Source organism: Myotis myotis, unplaced genomic scaffold, assembly GCF_014108235.1.
Source record: "Myotis myotis isolate mMyoMyo1 unplaced genomic scaffold, mMyoMyo1.p scaffold_m19_p_2, whole genome shotgun sequence".
NCBI classification, from domain to species: domain Eukaryota; kingdom Metazoa; phylum Chordata; class Mammalia; order Chiroptera; family Vespertilionidae; genus Myotis; species Myotis myotis.
In genome coordinates, this window is record NW_023416324.1 from 174,516,923 (window position 1) to 174,533,017 (window position 16,095).

General features: G+C 49.9%; 2 protein-coding genes across 11 annotated transcripts; one reads left to right on the forward strand and one right to left on the reverse strand.

The window, feature by feature from the left end:
* Window positions 1-936: 936 nt before the first annotated feature.
* On the forward strand, window positions 937-6,349 carry THPO (thrombopoietin). Of its 6 annotated transcripts, none has more exons than XM_036352430.1 (7): window positions 1,007-1,195; window positions 2,605-2,792; window positions 3,042-3,169; window positions 3,451-3,537; window positions 5,008-5,175; window positions 5,423-5,491; window positions 5,608-6,349. In XM_036352430.1, exons 2-7 carry the CDS (start codon window positions 2,780-2,782, stop codon window positions 5,968-5,970), a joined length of 828 nt encoding a protein of 275 aa, XP_036208323.1. In that variant the 5' UTR covers window positions 1,007-1,195; window positions 2,605-2,779; the 3' UTR covers window positions 5,971-6,349. The 6 variants fall into 6 exon arrangements, with proteins under 6 accessions (XP_036208324.1, XP_036208323.1, XP_036208325.1 ...); XM_036352429.1 differs by having other exon boundaries at window positions 1,008-1,195; window positions 5,411-5,491; XM_036352431.1 differs by having other exon boundaries at window positions 937-1,199; window positions 2,610-2,792; window positions 5,411-6,349.
* Window positions 6,350-9,978: 3,629 nt separating this feature from the next.
* Window positions 9,979-15,794, reverse strand: POLR2H (RNA polymerase II, I and III subunit H). 5 transcript variants are annotated; one of them, XM_036352134.1, is made up of 6 exons: window positions 14,774-15,794; window positions 14,387-14,585; window positions 13,008-13,091; window positions 12,832-12,925; window positions 11,279-11,362; window positions 9,979-10,340 (listed from the first exon to the last, which is right to left on the reverse strand). In XM_036352134.1, the coding sequence occupies exons 3-6, from the start codon at window positions 13,054-13,056 to the stop codon at window positions 10,223-10,225; spliced, it is 345 nt and encodes a 114-aa protein (XP_036208027.1). In that variant the 5' UTR covers window positions 13,057-13,091; window positions 14,387-14,585; window positions 14,774-15,794; the 3' UTR covers window positions 9,979-10,222. The 5 variants fall into 5 exon arrangements, with proteins under 5 accessions (XP_036208027.1, XP_036208024.1, XP_036208023.1 ...); XM_036352131.1 differs by lacking the exon at window positions 14,774-15,794 and adding an exon at window positions 10,737-10,838 and having other exon boundaries at window positions 14,396-14,765; XM_036352132.1 differs by lacking the exon at window positions 14,774-15,794 and adding an exon at window positions 10,737-10,838 and having other exon boundaries at window positions 10,311-10,412; window positions 14,396-14,766.
* Window positions 15,795-16,095: the final 301 nt, after the last annotated feature.

Sequence of the window (16,095 nt, forward strand, 5' to 3'; positions counted from 1 at the left end):
AATGGTAGGAGATGGAAGAGGGAGAAAGACCCGGCAAGCAAAGGCATACACTGGCAGAGAAGTGAGCTTAGCTGTCTGAGCCAGTGGGCCCCAGCAGAGGAGCACCTGAGCCCAGCACACACGCCCTCTCTGTGCAGTCCTTTCAAACTGCCCAGACCCTTTCCCCACAACACTGACCTCTGTCAGCGTCATTCTCTAATACAGGCAATACCCATGTTCCCACTCAGAAAGCGGGTATAAGACACTAGCCCCTAGGGCAGCGGTTCTCAACCTGTGGGTCGCGACCTCTTTGGGGGTTGAACGACCGTTTCACAGGGGTTGCCTAAGACCATCGGAAAACACATATATAATTACATATTGTTTTTGTGATTAATCACTATGCTTTAATTATGTTCAATTTGTAACAATGAAATTGGGGGTCCCCACAACATGAGGAACTGTATTAAAGGGTTGTGGCATTAGGAAGGTTGAGAACCACTGCCCTAGGCCCTAGTGGTTGGCAAACTCATTAGTCAACAGAGCCAAATATCAACAGTACAACGACTGAAATTTCTTTTGAGAGCCAAATTTTTTTAAACTTAAACTATATAGGTAGATACATGGTTATTAACTTAATTAGGATACTCCTAAGGCTTAGGAAAAGCCACACTCAAGGGGTCAAAAGCCGCATGTGGCTTGAGAGCCGCAGTTTGCTGACCACGGCCCTAGGGGCTATAAGAGAGAGAAGCAGGGAAGCAGGAGCCTTATTGGATTTCAGCAGCAGGTGTGGTATCTAGGGAAAAGAAATTTGGCCAGCCAGGAACTGAAAACAAAAATGTCCTGCTGGATTCCTCCTGAAAAAAAACCTGTTCCCCTCCCATCTCCTCTCCAGCCAGGTCCCAGGTTGCCATTTCCTAGGAAAAGGCAGAGCCTCCCCGTGGTGTGTGTGGGTGGAGGAGCCGGGCTGTGATAACAGACCATGGTCCAGGCAGGGGCTCCAGGTCCAGTGAGGGTGGGAGGAGAAGGCGTCACTTCCGGGGGCCCTCCGCAGTGTCTGGTGGCTCCCTGCTCTCTGATTGGGCAGAAGTGGCCCAGGCAGGCGTGTGACCCCACTGCTGGGAAGGGGCTATGCCCCAACGCCACAAGCTTTCCTACCCATCTGCTCCCCAGGGTGCCTTCTGCTCTGCACCTGGGTCCTGGAGCCCTTCTCCACCCGGTGAGTGGCAAGCAGGGCTTGCAGTTAAGTGAGGGTAGGAAGGACAGGAAAGAGGAATTGGGCTCCCAGCTGGGGGAGGGGCGGGCACACTGGAACCTGCAGGCACTGACCTTTGTCAGGAAGCGTGTGGCCTTCCCAGAATGGGAGGAGTAGGGCAGAGCAGGGGTAGGGGGTGGGGTGCTGGGTTCTGAGGGACTGGTCACAGACTTGGTGAAATACAGCACAGTCCTGGAGGGCACTAAGGAAAGGAAACATGGGCTTGGGGGGGGGGGGGGGAGAGAATGAGAAAGGAAGTATATTATTAGGACTTGGGGAACACAGCGCCAAGGTGGACACAGCTCCAATCTTCATTCTTACCCAGTCATTCCTAGTTAGCTTAAGGTTCTGGATCCAGGGGCTGGGAAGCTGGGTCAGGCAAGCCAGGGCGCAAAGAGAGGGTGATGGGAGGAGAACTCCTGCATGTTGACAGACCTATAGGAAATCCCAATATTGAAACAGGTGCAGGCCTCTTTGCACAACTTGTGAAAGAAGGAGGAAGCCATGTGGGGGGTCCTGTGAAGGAACCGGAAGGGGTCTGAAGAGGGGGCAGGGAGGAAGGTATGGGCTATGAGATATGGTGGGTGGCCGTGGGGAGGTATGCCATGTGAGGTGGGCATCTCTCACTCAGTAGGTATCCATTCCTGGACAACTTGCCTCAGGAAGAAAGTCTCGGGAATGGTAGCCCATCTCCTTGCCTTGGAAAACCCAGTATTTCAGAACTTGGAGGGCAAAGCAAAACTTTAAGAGGCTTTATGTGGGGGCAGGGGGGGGGGGGGTAAATAGGGAAAAAATTGGAGGTTAATTTCTCCCATGCCACCTTCTCTTAATCTTTTAATCAATGACTTATATTAGTCCAATTTTTTGGTTTTTGTTGGTGTTGCTTATTTGTTTGTTTTTGCCTAATTCCATCCCCAACCCCACTCCACAAGCTACCCCTCGATACCTTGTACATATTTGTTAGTTCCCCATCCTGGCCTTATTCCGGTTCCCCCCTCTTCTTCACGTTATACCACAGTGCTTCCCTTCTCTATCCCCATGCCAGACTTTCTCCAACCAAACAATCAAGGTGGCTCAGAATTTGAGGCCAATTAAGATGTGTGTTTGTGTACATATCCTGTCCTGCTGCTCTCGGCAGGAGGCAGGGGCACCAAACTCGGGTCAGATTCACTGAGAAACCCTGACAAAGAGGAGACACCCTGACAAAGAGGAGACACCATATACTACAATCACAAGAAAACGTGGGAGCACTCAGAGCTTTAGCAGTTCTAGGCTGGTCAGCAGCGCCAGCCCTCCCAGCCTCTGTTCCCCCAGCCAGACAGAGTCTCCTCCTTAAAACTTGAATAAGTGTTCATTATCCCCGTCACTTGCAGGATAGATTCCAGACCCCCCTCCTCAGCCCACCTGTGCCGTGCCCCACCCCACTCTGTGTGCCCCGCCCCACTCTGCCCAGAAGTGCAAGAGCCCAAGCCGCCTCCATGGCCCCAGGAAGGATTCAGGGGAGAGGCCCCATCCAGGGAGCCACTCCAACCAGACAGCCTGGCCAGAATGGAGCTGACTGGTAAGGACACACTGAGGGGCTGAGAGCCCAATCAGAACGTGGTAGAAGGGGAAGGAAAGGAGGTACGCTACAGTGTGTGTGTGGGGGGGGGGGGGCGGCCTGGAAGAACCCACTTTCCGAGGAATGAGGCCTCTGAGTGGCAGAGTCCCTGGATTTCAGGTCTGGGTCCTACATGGGAATTCCTGGACCACCACCCAACAATGATTTCTTCCTTACCCACCCCTTTCACCCTCACCCTCCTAATCTAAGAACTGCTCCTCGTGGTCATGCTTCTCCTAACCACACGGCTGACTTGGTCTAGCCCGGCTCCTCCTGCCTGTGACCCCCGACTGCTAAATAAACTGCTACGTGACTCTCATGTCCTTCACGGCAGACTGGTGAGAACCCCCCAGCACTGTCCCCTCTGTCCGTTTAACTGGTAAGATACCCTCACTCCCATCAAATCCTCTCGCTCCCTGATCCAATCACTGTTCTTCCAATACTGTCTTTGGTAAGACCATGACCTCCTGATCAGCACTCCTTGACAAGGATTATGATTTGCAATCAAGCTCTCCTCTAAAACTAATCTGGACCTATTACTCATGGAAGCATCTTCGTCACTAGGTGGCCATGTCCCCTTCTCCTTTCTCTCCCCCTCTCCCACCAATTTTTTCAACAGAGCCAGTGCCCAGACATTAACCCTTTGTCCACGCCTGTCCTGCTGCCTGCTGTGGACTTTAGCTTGAGAGAATGGAAAACTCAGACGGTAAGAAAGCCAGCCCTTCCCTGGGCTTCACTAAGCCCTGTCTTCATCAGTTTCCTGTTGCTTCCTGTGGATTCTTTAAAATTCCTGAGCTCTCTGAAAATATCTCATCTTCAGCTTGGCCACTCTAACCCAATCTACATTCTACTGTGATAATATCCTCTGGGCAAGATGACGACTTGCAGTTCCAGTGTGTTAAATAGATTCAAAGCTGAACACCATGAAAAGCTGGATAGAGGTCTCTCATGGGCCATGCCTTTGACTTATTCCAATTCAAGCTTCTTAAGTTGGTATGAATAAGTAAGACTGATCTGTCAGCCACAGATGACACAAAGCTGGGAACCACCACAAAAATAACAAAAGACAGAATCAAGATTCAAATCACTGAAAGGCGAGGTTCAAAACATGGTGGAATTTAACAGAGATAGATTAAAAATTCTACATGTGTAAAGTACTTGAGTAAAGTCATACTCCAGCTTGCAGGCCACAATGCCCTGCTTCCCTCATAGAAACTTCTGGCCCTAGAATTTACTACGAAAAAGATCGAGGAGGGTTGAGTTGACCCCAAACTTCACATGTAACAACATTATTGAGGCGGCTATTTAAAAACCTAGTGGTTCTGGGTAGCTTTCAATGTTTAGCACCAATAATGTGGAAATATCCCCATAAAATTCCGAGTGGACTGCACTTAAAAATACTGGACTGAGTACTAGACACACGCTAATTTATTCAGAGGACCTATTAAACTAGCATGTACCCAGGAGGAAGCAACCTGAGCATGAAGAGGTTAGAAAACATGTTATATGAGGGATGGTTTTAAGAAAAAATACAAAGCCTGTCTGATTAGCTTGGACGAAGTGGCAGTCTCGTGGTATAGCATGGGGAGCTTTAGTCAGAGGCTCAGGAAACCACTGGGAAGGAGCACTCCATGGGAGGTCAACTCTTCTATCCTCAAGATCCCTGGAATCTCATTCCCCCCTCAGATCTCCTAGGGGGCTGGGCTGGGGAAGGGCAGCTCCTATGGAGCCCTTAGTTCCAGCTCTGCCATGTACCCCCAAGCCCTTCCCTTCATCTTTATGCTCTTTATGATGGTTTCATCTCTACACTCAGTTAAAAAATAATCACATAATCCTAAGGTTCTGTAGCAGAATGAGATTTGCAGCACTAGAACCAAGAGGTAAATGCCATAAAAGGGCATATTTCAGTATAATGTAAGAAAGAGAGAAAAAGAGCTTTTCTGACTGAAAGTAAGTGTAAGACCAGGCAGGGTTACCGGACACTGGAGTTATTCAAGCAGAGGCTGATGACCAATTGTCCGGAGACTGTGAAGGAATTCCTGTGCTGGGTGGGACCTTGGTCCTGTCCAATTCTCAGCTTCTATGATTCATGCTGCTGGCTACTCCTCCAAGCTCCCCACCCGCTATTAGCATGTCCTTTGAAGCAGTGCACTTCTCTCGTCCACCTCTTTCCCAGGAGCAGACCAAGGCACAGGACGTTCTGGGGGCGACGACCCTCCTGCTGGAGGGAGTGATGGCAGCGCGGGGACAGCTGGGACCCACTTGCCTCTCATTCTTACTGGGGCAGCTTTCTGGACAAGTTCGCCTCCTCCTTGGGGCCCTGCAGGGCCTCCTTGGAACCCAGGTAAGTCCCCAGTCAAGGGAACTATAGAAAATGTCCCTCTTTTCTGACTCAGTCTCCTCAGAAGGCCTGAGGGAAGAGGAATTCTAGGAATCTTGAGGTAGAAGAGATGACCTCCCAAGGAATGCTCCCTCCCAGCCATAAAGCCTGGGTGCTGGTACCCTATCTACCCACATAGACAAGGGAGGCATGAGATCTGGCCCAGGTCTCTGGCCTCAGGCCCATCCTCTGCCCTCAGCTTCCTCCACAGGGCAGAACCACAGCTCACAAAGATCCCCATGCCATCTTCCTGAGCTTCCAACAGCTGCTCCGAGGAAAGGTGCGTTTCCTGCTGCACGTAGTAGGACCCACCCTCTGTGCCAAGCGGGCCCTACCCACCACAGCGCTCCCACACAGTACCTCTCTACTCCTCACACTGAACAAGCTTCCAAACAGGACTTCTGGATTGCTGGAGACAAACTCCACTGTCCCGGCCAAAACTACTGGCTCTGGACTTCTGAAGAGGCTGCAGGGGTTCAGAGCCAAGAGGCCTGGTCTGCTAGACCAAATCCCTGGACAACTGAACAGGACACACGGACCTTTGAATGGAACTCATGGACTCTTTCCTGGACCCTCACCCAGGGCCCTCGGAGCCCTGAATATTCCTCCAGGAACTTCGGACATGGGTTCCCTGCCACCCAACCTCCAGCCTGGATATTCTTCTTCCCTAACCCTTCCTCCCATTGGACAGCATACACTCTTCTCCCCTTTACCCACCTCGCCCACCCCCATGGTCCAGCTCCAACTCCCGCTTCCTGACCCCTCTGCTGCCATGCCCAACCCTACCAGTCCTCTTCTACCTGCGGCCCACCCTCACTTCCAGAATCTGTCTCAGGAAGAGTAAGGTACTCAGGCACTGCCAACGCCAGCAGTGTCTCCCGTGTGTAATTCTCTTACCCAGAGGAGAGGCCTGGGAGACAACTGGAACTCCACCAGATTCCCTGCTGTCACCTGGAACCCAAAGCCCTGGTAAAGGCAGATACATAGGACAGAAAGGGGGTTGTTTTTCACGTTTAAAAACACCAGAAGCTTTTTTTTTTAATATGTTTTTATTGATTTCAGAGAAAGAAAGGGGGAGGGAGAGAAACATTGATGTGAGATACATCCATCGCTGCCTCCTGCATGCCCCCTCCTGGGAATGGAGCCCACAACCCAACCTGGGCATATGCCCTGACCGGAATCGAACCCGCGACCTCCTGGTGCATGGGACGACGCTCAACCAACTGAGCCACACCGGCTGGGCAGAAAAGCTATTTTTTTAACCTATCGATAATATTCACCAGAGCAGCTAGTTATCGTTGGTCTATTTTCTGTACAAATTTACAACTTATGAATTCTCTATATGCTTTTTCGTATAATAATTCCTCAAAGGCCTGGACTGGCCTGCCCTCTGAACAAAGGTAGAGACTAATCTTATATCAGAAAAACAGAAACGCGAGCTTTGGTCTTCTGCTCAGAACTAAGGTTAGTCTCTTTACCATAACCCTTTACCTCAGTCTCAATGGCATTCTGATCTCCTTTTCTTAGGAGATCCTTACCCCTGAGAAATGAATGAGACATTGTCTCCCAGAAAGACTGCCTGAGCCTGTATCAATAAAGAATAAATTAAGTACCCAAAAGCTAACTGAAAAGAAAAAGATGTTCTTCTCAGAGGGCAACAGTTCTGCCCCTCTCTAACAAAATAAAAAAAAAGAAAGAAAGAAAAGCTAACAGGAAGCTTAGGATTGCCTCACACCTCAGGTAAGGATGTGCAGACAGTTCAGGCAAGACCAGACCTGGAATGACAGCTGAGCAAACAGCCAGAGCTTCAGCCGCTCAGCAGGAAGCTTCGCGGAGCTTGGGGTCCTGCCTCCCTCCTGTGGAGGTCGGGGGAAGTGCAGGAAGTGGCATGAGTCAGTCTCCTAGGGCTCACACAGCAGGAGACACAAGTACAACTCAAGTACAAGTTGAAGGCTGATTTCCCAATACCCAGAGGTAAATAGCATCTAAAAAGCAGCCTTGTGTGACCACCATAAACCCTGTTAGGGGATCTCTAGAGAAGAAAGCCAGGCTTATGGGGCTTTGCCCATAAATGCCATCTTGGTGCTAAGGGAGAGGAGGTTTATATTGTCCGAAACAAAAACTCCACTGCAAAGGTCAACACTACCTCCAGAGGCTCCTGTAGGGGAAACTAATGGGAGTTTCTCCTCTTCCCTCCCCACCAGAAGGTCCCTACTGAACATCTAACCCATTCCCAAATCATTGTCTCCTCTTCCCTTCACACAAAACAAAACAAAAAACTGTTATGACAAGGGAGTTCCTATCTCTATTCAACTGTCTGCCAGTTCTCTTTCTTCTGGCCCCAGAGCAGCTGGGACAGGAGGGGCATGTCTACAGTGTAGGTAGAGGAGCCAGGAACCAGCGTTCCAAACACAGCCACCAATACCTGGGATCATGCTAACGCAGAATGAAAGTCAGTGTGCCAGGAACCATAGGGCCTTTTTTAAGGCTCCGGTGACTCTCTATTTTATAGATGAGGGAGAAGCCAGGCAAGTTCCCAAGGTTTCACAGCCTGTGAGAGGGAAAACACCCTAGGCCGACTTAGTCTAGAGCTCATACTCTCCCCAGTGTGGTGCACTGTCCAATGTTATTCAGTGATTCTATTAGGAAAAATTTCCAAGTCCTTAGGGAGTAAATACATCAACAGATAAAAGAGTTCTGAGTAGAAAGCCAAAGCTCTTGGTACGAGTGACCAATTTAGACATCTCCAGGTGTCCCTCTCCCCCATTATGGACAGAACAGTTGCCATGGAGAAGGAATCAACAAATGCACAAAGCTCAAAAGTATTGTCCAAATCTCGAATGGTATCAGTTTCTACATGGGAAAGAATCAGTTCATCTACACTACAAACCCAGGATGCAGTCAAGAGAATGGTAAGTGGAAATTTTAATTTACTGCAGTACTAGAGTAGAGTAAATCTAATAATCAAATGAAACCCTTTATGGTACATGAAAGAGGCAGCACCCAGAACCAGATATGTCAACAGGACCAGAGACAAAGAATTAGGAGTTCTCAGCACAGTCAGATGAAACAAAGATGGCAAAACTGCAAAAAGTATGTAGCCAGAAAGTTCCAGGCATCCAGTATTGGCATCTGACTTGCTCTGGGGCAAATGTAAATAACTCATGGGCTTCTCCAGTGTGAACTAATTTGTCCCTATTGAATATCTAACCCATTCTCAAATCTGTCTCCTCTTCTCTTCACACAGAACAAAACAAAAAACTGTTATAACCAGAACATCCCTATCTCTATTCAACTGTCTGCCAGTTCTTTCTTCTGCCACCCAGAGCAGCTGGGACAGTCTGCTGTGCCACCCCAGAAACTACTATTGGTAATTAGGTTCTCCCACTCCAACCTTCCCTACCTGCCCCCCACCCCAAAACTGGACTCTATGGAAAGGCTGTAGGATCCCATAAAAATCCATCCCAACTGCATCTCCAATTTCCCTCTCCACCCTCCACACCCCATACTAAACCAAAAGAAACACTGCAGGGACCACTCATTTTCAACCCATTTCCCTAAATACTCTAACACCTCATGTAAAGACCTGAAAATGATGGGGAAGGAGATACCCCAGGCATCCCACCAGGGACCAGCTCTCCTGGCAAACCGAGAGATCAACAGAGGCAATTGCTTAATACACATTCACAGATCTTTCTGGATAGTTACCCTGAGTTTCCCAGGGGTAATCAGAGTCCAGTATGCTTTCTTGGGGACCTTGCATGCCAGGCTGAAGAGCCAGCTGCCCTGCTGGAGGCCTTGTAAGCATCACCATTTCCTTCACTGTGTGCTTCCTCCACGTTTAAGGTAGTGACTGCAGTCAGGCTGCTGCACTGTCTCGGGCACTGGCACTGGCCTGCCAACCTCATTGGTATTGGTGCCCTGTCCGCTTCCCTGGTCTGTGCAGCAGCTCCCTGTTCAGTGTCACCGGTAAGAAACTTACCCTCCCGCCAGGTCACCACTGGAATACAGAGCAGACAGCTAGCTCCTCCACCTGTTCCCATAACCACCAAATCCACTCTTCCTATTTTCTGCAGAGTTGTGTCCCATCTTGTGTATAAAAGCCTCTACCCAAAGCTTCCTTAAAAATGATGAACATTTCCAGGCTACCCAAGTGACTCATTCAAGTCAACGTGATTTGACTTCTTAAGCGACTGAAAGAGTTGGAAGGACAGGAGCAGGGCTCCTTGCCAATTCAAAATTCTCTGCATACCGGAGAAAGCATCCCGGACTCTGATTACCCCTGGAAACCCAGGTAACTATCCAGAAAGATCTGTGAGTGTGTATTAAGCAGTTGTCTCTATTGATCTCTCGTTTTGCCAGGGGAGCTGGTCCCCTGGTGGGATGCCTGGGGTATCTCCTTCCCCATCATTTTCAGGTCTTTACATGAGGTGTTAGAGTATTTAGGGAAATGGGTTGAAAATGAGTGGTCTCTGCAGGGGGCGTGTTTCTTTTGGTTTAGTATGGGGTGTGGAGGGTTATCTTCTGCGCTTGGGGTGCCCCAGGAGCCAAAAACACCATAGCTTCTCTTGTGTAGAAAATCACACTGGAGGACAAATGTTGGGGATAGTCAGCCAGGAGACTGACTATGGAGACCAAAAGGCTGAGACAGATCTTGCATCGGCATGATCATCTGGCTATGGGCCAGAGACATAATATACCATAGGCAAACTAAAAAAAAAAATGATTTTAAAATAAATGGGGAAAAAAATTTAAGGGGAGAAGAAGTCTGAAAAAGTAAAGTTTAATTTAAAAAAACCATACACACAATAACAACTTCTGGTTCATTTTAAACTCTCCCGCTGGGTCTTTCACAGGCAAGTCAGTTTCCCAGAGTCCAGACCAGGGAGAGAAGCACCACGGTGGACAGACAGCCAGCCCCTCCTGAGCAGGACAACAGCAACTGCAACTCAGACTTGAACAAATGTCCATGACCTGAGTGACTAAGCTGCAAGGTTGGCTTCCCCGTGGTTCAGAAGGCCAGTTTCTTCATCAGCAGATAAACTCTGGAATCCACTTCAAACCCATGAAGGTTGTTGGCATCACCCTGCAGCCTCATGAGCAGGCCCCCATAGGACACGTAGGCAGAGCTGAAACAGAAGGTCCAGTCCCATGAGTGTGAGATTTGGAGCAGCTGTTACTCAGCGGCTTTCCAGCCCAGCCTAAGAAAAAGAGGCACCTTTCTAATGTTTTGTCACTAGGAACCAAAATTCAGACAAAAATGAATGCAGACATATGCACGGCAGTGCTTTTGATATTAGCAAAAGTGGAAAATACTACATGCCCAGAATAAAGGAAATGGTCAAATCAATTCAGATATATCCATTTACTGGAATGTTAGATATACAGCTATTAAAATGTTTAGGAAAAGCTCTTAACTGACATGGGGAAACATGTTTTACATAACACTAAGCAAAAAGAGTAGAAGAAAACATCGTAATAAACAACAAGATCTCAAAGAAAAAAGCACAGAAGAAAAAAAATACCTAAATTATTCAAAAATGTTTATGTAAAAGGTTCCCTCTGGGTATGGAATTATAGATGATTTTTGTTCCTTCTTGACATTACTTCTCTGCTTTTCATATTTCCTACAAAGGGCACATATTGTTTTAATAAGATTTTAAAGAAAAGAAAAAATAGCCGTCAGGGAAACCAAAGAACTAGGGATTGGGTTGCAGTGTAGCAGCATATACATATACACACATATATACAAACACACACGCACAAGCACACCTAGCAGTTTAATTACTTGATGCTGCATTTATTTCCTAAGGAAGCAACCTTCCTTTGCACTGCACACAGCAAGACTGTCAGTCTCTCATTTGGACCACCAGGGCCGAGACCCTGACAAAGAGCAAAGTGAGCAGCCTACGTTTTAGACTGAAAACTGTTCCCAGAAGTTTCTTTCTGGGTCCTGCTTAGGTCTGAGGTAATTAAAGAGAGGGACCCAACACAGGAAGGATAAGCAAGTCCCAAATTCTCAGAACAGGGCAGGGTGAAAGGGTTCTCACAGGACCAAGGAACTTACAGGCGTGTTGCTGCTTCAGTAGAAGTTTCGTCTCCCTCAATCCTGTACACTTTTCCATACATTACATACTCAAATTGGTCAGCCCTGTGGAACAATAGTGGCAGTTACTCTTAAAAGTAGTTAACAATGCCAGGCCAGTGTTGCTCAGTGGCTGGATGTCGACCCATGCACCAAGAGGTCACTGGTTTGATTCCTGGTCAGGGCACTTGCCCAGGCTGGGAGCTCAATCCCCAGTAGGGGGCATGCAGGAGACAGTCAATCGAAGTTTCTCTCCTTGATGTTTCTATCTCTCTCTTCTCCCTCTCCCTTCCTCTCTCTCTAAAAGTCAATAAAAACATATATTTTTAAAGTAGTTAACAAAGAGAGGTTCTTTAAAATTGGTCGCCCTAATCAGTTTGGCTCAATGGATAGAGCGTCGGCCTGCGGACTCAAGGGTCCCAGGTTCGATTCTGGTCAAGGGCATGTACCTTGGTTGCGGGCACATCCCAGTAGGGAGTGTGCAGGAGGCAGCTGATCGATGTTTCTCTCTCATCAATGTTTCTAACTCTCTATTCCTCTCCCTTCCTCTCTGTAAAAAATCAATAAAATATATATTAAAAAAATAAAAAATAAAATAAAATTGGTAACAGCTAACTAAGTGCCAGCATTATAGCAACAGGCACTTCCCAAATACAATGTTATTTAGTCCTCACAGCAAATCTGTGAGCTAGATACAACCATCTGTCTTTCACTGACAAGAAAATTGAGGCTGAAAGAGGTTAAGGTTATTCAACAAATGAGTGGTAGGACTGAGATTTTAACTCAATGGGGCTCCAAACTCCCATCACACCAAACTCTCCCCCAAGACTCACGGCCCACACAGCCTAGGTCACTCAGTAGTCATTTCCTCCACCATCAAAAAGCTACAAGTCACAAGCATGTAATCACTGCTCTGGATTAACACCTTGTTAATTTTTTAAAAATATGTTTTCATTTATTTAAGAGAGAGAAAGTGAGAGGGAGAGGTAGAAACATCAATGATGAGAGAGAATCATTGATCAGCTACCTCCTGTATGCCCCACACTGGGGATCAATCCTGCAACCCAGGCATGTGCCTTGATCATGAATCGAACCATGACTGCCTGGTTCATACGTCGACACTCAACCACTAAGCCACACTGGCCAGGTACCTTGCTAATTCTTTTTTTATATATATATATATTTTATTGATTTTTTACAGAGAGGAAGGGAGAGAGATAGAAACATCGATGAGAGAGAAACATCGATCAGCAGCCTCCTGCACACCCCCTACTGGGGATGTGCCCACAGCCAAGGTTCATGCCCTTGACCGGAATCGAACCTGGGACCCTTGAGTCTGCAGGCTGACGCTCTATCCACTGAGCCAAACCAGTTAGGGCCCTTTCTAATTCTTAAGTGCAGCAATTTCTTTAAGTTTCCTCAGATTCTGCTGATAATCATTTATTCCACGATTTAACTAAATAAGGGTCTTTCTATACCAATTATCTACTTTGTTCTTGGGCATATTTCAAGTACTCCCTTCTTCACTCCCTCACCTGGAAGGTCTGTCATCTGTGGGGTTATATTCACCATCATCCAAGGTACCATCTTCATACAAGGTACTGGCTATGACCAACCGGAACTTGTCACCTGAAAGTAACAGCAATATCTGAGAGTGAAAACAGCTGAAATGGCAAAAAGTCTCCTGCTGTTTTCTGTGTTCAATACTTACCTAAATCTACAGGGTAAATCTGAATGTTTACATCTAAGATAAGGTCCATCTTGAAAGATTCACTCTCACAATGCAGTCGGGACACTGGAGAGAAGTAGAGAAAGAGTGGCAGAGGATAAGTGCCTGACCCAGGGTGACCCTGCAGACCCCACTTTGGGGGGCTGTATGCAATAGAAGACTCAACCTACCCCAACTAGAGGCCCGGTGCACAAAAATTTGTGCACTGGGGGGGGGGCGGATCTCTCAGCTGGGCCTGCACCCTCTTACTGTCTGGTAAGCCCACTACGGGGAGTGGGCCTAAGCAGCAGTCTGATCTCCCTCTGTGGGAGGTGACTGGCGGGCTGAATGGGGGATGGCATGGGCCACCAGTGAGTGGTTTGGTCACTTTGCATATTTGGCTTTTATTATATGGGAGGATTAGCATCCACTGGCCTCTCATCTGCTCTCAGAAGTGCAGGCTCAATCAGAACCAGATATGCAAGAAGCAAAGTGGAGAAAATCCCGGGAAAAGAATCAAGAGCCCTCTGGCAACAAAGAATATCCAGGTTCTAGGCCTGCCTCGGTGATTAAGAAACAACCTATCTTTGGGCAAAGGTTTTGTCTTTCTGTGTCAGGTGCTGTGCTGAGGGGATTATTAGGACATGTAAGAACTGGTGTTTGCCTTGAAGAACATCTCAGTCTCCAGGCAAAGGGTAAGAAAACTGAAAGAAACAATTATTGATCAATGACAGAATAAAGAGCAACTCTTTATTATTCCAAGCAGTCAACTCTAACTCGGGGAGGGCTTCACAAAAAGCTAAGGATTCTAAGGGCAATACAAGAATATAGGTGCAAAGAGGCTTTACTTTGGGCGATGGGCTCACGATGCAGTATGCAGATGATCTGTTGAATTGTACACCTGAAGCCTATATGGGTTTGTCAACCAATGTCACCCCAATAAACTCAATAAAAACGAATAATAATAATAATAATAATAAAATAGGTTCTGGAGTCAGATTACTTGCTGTGCAGCCTTGGGTGGGTTACTTCTCGGAGAAAAACGGGTAAGACAATAACTACCTCATGCAGACTCTTGAAAGAAATCAGACAAAGCGTGGAAGGTGCAGAGTACAGCGCCTGGCAGAGCGGGCAGGGACCAGAAAGATGCCCAGGAGTTTACCAGCACCACGAGAAAAGGCCACCCAGGCACCGGGCACAGCATGTGTGAACGCAGGAGAGCTCGGAGTCTCCGTTCTTTCATCTATAAAGTGCTTCCTGAACGCGGTCCCTACATCAGGACCTGATGGGAGGCGCATGCCACGTGGGTTGGGTGGACCGGGGCCCGGGGGCGTGTCCCCGAGAACCGGACTAGTCCCTGACCCAAAACCGCCTCTACATACCTTACTTACCTCGATCAAACTTCTTGCCCTCCGGGTCAATGTCTTTCACATCAAAAATATCCTCAAACAGAATGCCGGCCATGGTAATAGGGCGACGAGGGTAGCACCGGGGGCGCTGACCGCGCAACCACGACTACGAGTACGCGCACCCCCTCGCGCGGAGAAAAGGAGCGGGAGACGGGAATAGGTGCAACCTAAACTGCAACCACAAGGAAATAGAATAACGCCTGCGCACAGGCAGGCAGGAGCGCTGCCACTTCCGTCGCCTAGCTCTCGGGGCTTCCTAACTTCCGCCCCGAACTACGCTCCGGCGACTTCAGTGTTGAGGGCGGGCCTCAGGTCGATAACCCCGCCCCAGGGCGGGATCACAATAAGACAGACCCCCACCTCCCGCCGAGGTGGCGCGGTTCCTCGCTCTCCGCGGAGGCTCGACTGCGCCCTCTCCAGTCTTCCTGTTGAGAACACTGGAACGCTTGGGGGCCTAGCCCAGCCAGAGACCTTGATCCTTGGCCCAGAGAAGCCCAGCCCAGCCCTACCCTGCCAGCACGCGTGCTTGCCGAGGGCACAGTCCGCGCCGAGAAAGGGCGGAGCAGAACCCCGCCCCCAGAGCGCCGGCTCCGCAGGGCGCCGGACCTACCTCGCCCCTGCAGCTGGCACCGAGGCCCTTCAGGCCGGCCTGGCCCAGCTCGGCCCTGCTGGATGTCACCCGAGCTGGGTCCTTTTAGTTTGGGAATTTGCCATGATGTCACTATGGGGAAGAGGAAAGCCTGCACTATCCCTTCCCCTGGCACCGCACCCTCCCCACCATTGTCCTCTCGCCCTGAGCCCTGCTCACACCGCCCCTGTAGCCTGGCATTGACCCCATCACACTGTGCCCTCCGAAGCACTGCCCCTTCAGCTTGGAACTGCTCGTTCCCTCCCCACTGGACACTGATCTGTGTGCCCCTTCATCCTGGCACTCTCCTCTCCTGCGGACACTCTGGCTTGACATTGATCGCCCCTTCCCCCAGGAGGCTGGCTCCTCCCGCATGCCCCCTTCCTGGGCACCGTCCCCTCCTCCCAGCCAGGACCTGCACCTCCGCATGCCCCTTCCTCCCGTGGCCTCCTCCGGGGCACACTGCCTGTGTCCTGGGCACGGGCCTCTCCCCGACACTATCTCTGACTCGCACACACAGCCCATCCACCCTGTGCTCGCCCCACCCTCGGCTCTGTCCTGCCTCGAACCTGATGGAGAACCGAGAGCCCATCAGGCCATCTCCCCCAAGGCGGCGAGATGTCAGCAGCTACTCGGGTTCTCCTAGGGCCCCGCCAGAAAGAAGCGACCTCTGCCCCTCCGCGCCCGCCTCCAGGAGCGCGCTCTCCCGCACCTGGACCCCGCTTCCTTCGGGTCCCACTCCCCTCCCCCCGCCCCGGCCCAGCCCCGCACACCCCTCGGTCCCGGGTGCTCCAGGGGCACCTCCTGGGGAAGCCACCAGGAAAGGGCGGAGGGGAGGGATGAGAGAGCCCCAGGGCCTCCACTCCGAGCACTGTCCCCCCCCTCTCCTGGACTCAGTGCTCCCCTCCGATCCCCGCAGCTCGGCTTCTCACTCCAGGCGGAGCCGCGGCGTCTCCGCTGCCGGCCCCGGCGCCTCCAGTCCCTCCCGCGCGGCTTGGGCACCGGGAGCCGCAGACCCAGCCCGCCCCTCCACGTGCCAGCGGACCCGCCCCCG

Bases quoted from the DNA above. Each gene is read 5' to 3' on its own strand.
- POLR2H (XM_036352130.1), bottom strand. From the start codon at position 14,468: ATGGCCGGCATTCTGTTTGAGGATATTTTTGATGTGAAAGACATTGAC. The intron at 13,092-14,395 runs GTAAGTAAGGTA...ACTTCTCTCCAG, and splicing joins GGGCAAGAAGTTTGATCGAG to TGTCCCGACTGCATTGTGAG. The intron at 11,363-12,831 runs GTGAGGGAGTGA...ATTGTTCCACAG, and splicing joins ACAGATGACAGACCTTCCAG to GGCTGACCAATTTGAGTATG.
- THPO (XM_036352431.1), top strand. From the start codon at position 959: ATGGTCCAGGCAGGGGCTCCAGGTCCAGTGAGGGTGGGAGGAGAAGGC. The intron at 3,538-5,007 runs GTAAGAAAGCCA...CCTCTTTCCCAG, and splicing joins GAGAATGGAAAACTCAGACG to GAGCAGACCAAGGCACAGGA. The intron at 5,176-5,410 runs GTAAGTCCCCAG...CTCTGCCCTCAG, and splicing joins AGGGCCTCCTTGGAACCCAG to CTTCCTCCACAGGGCAGAAC.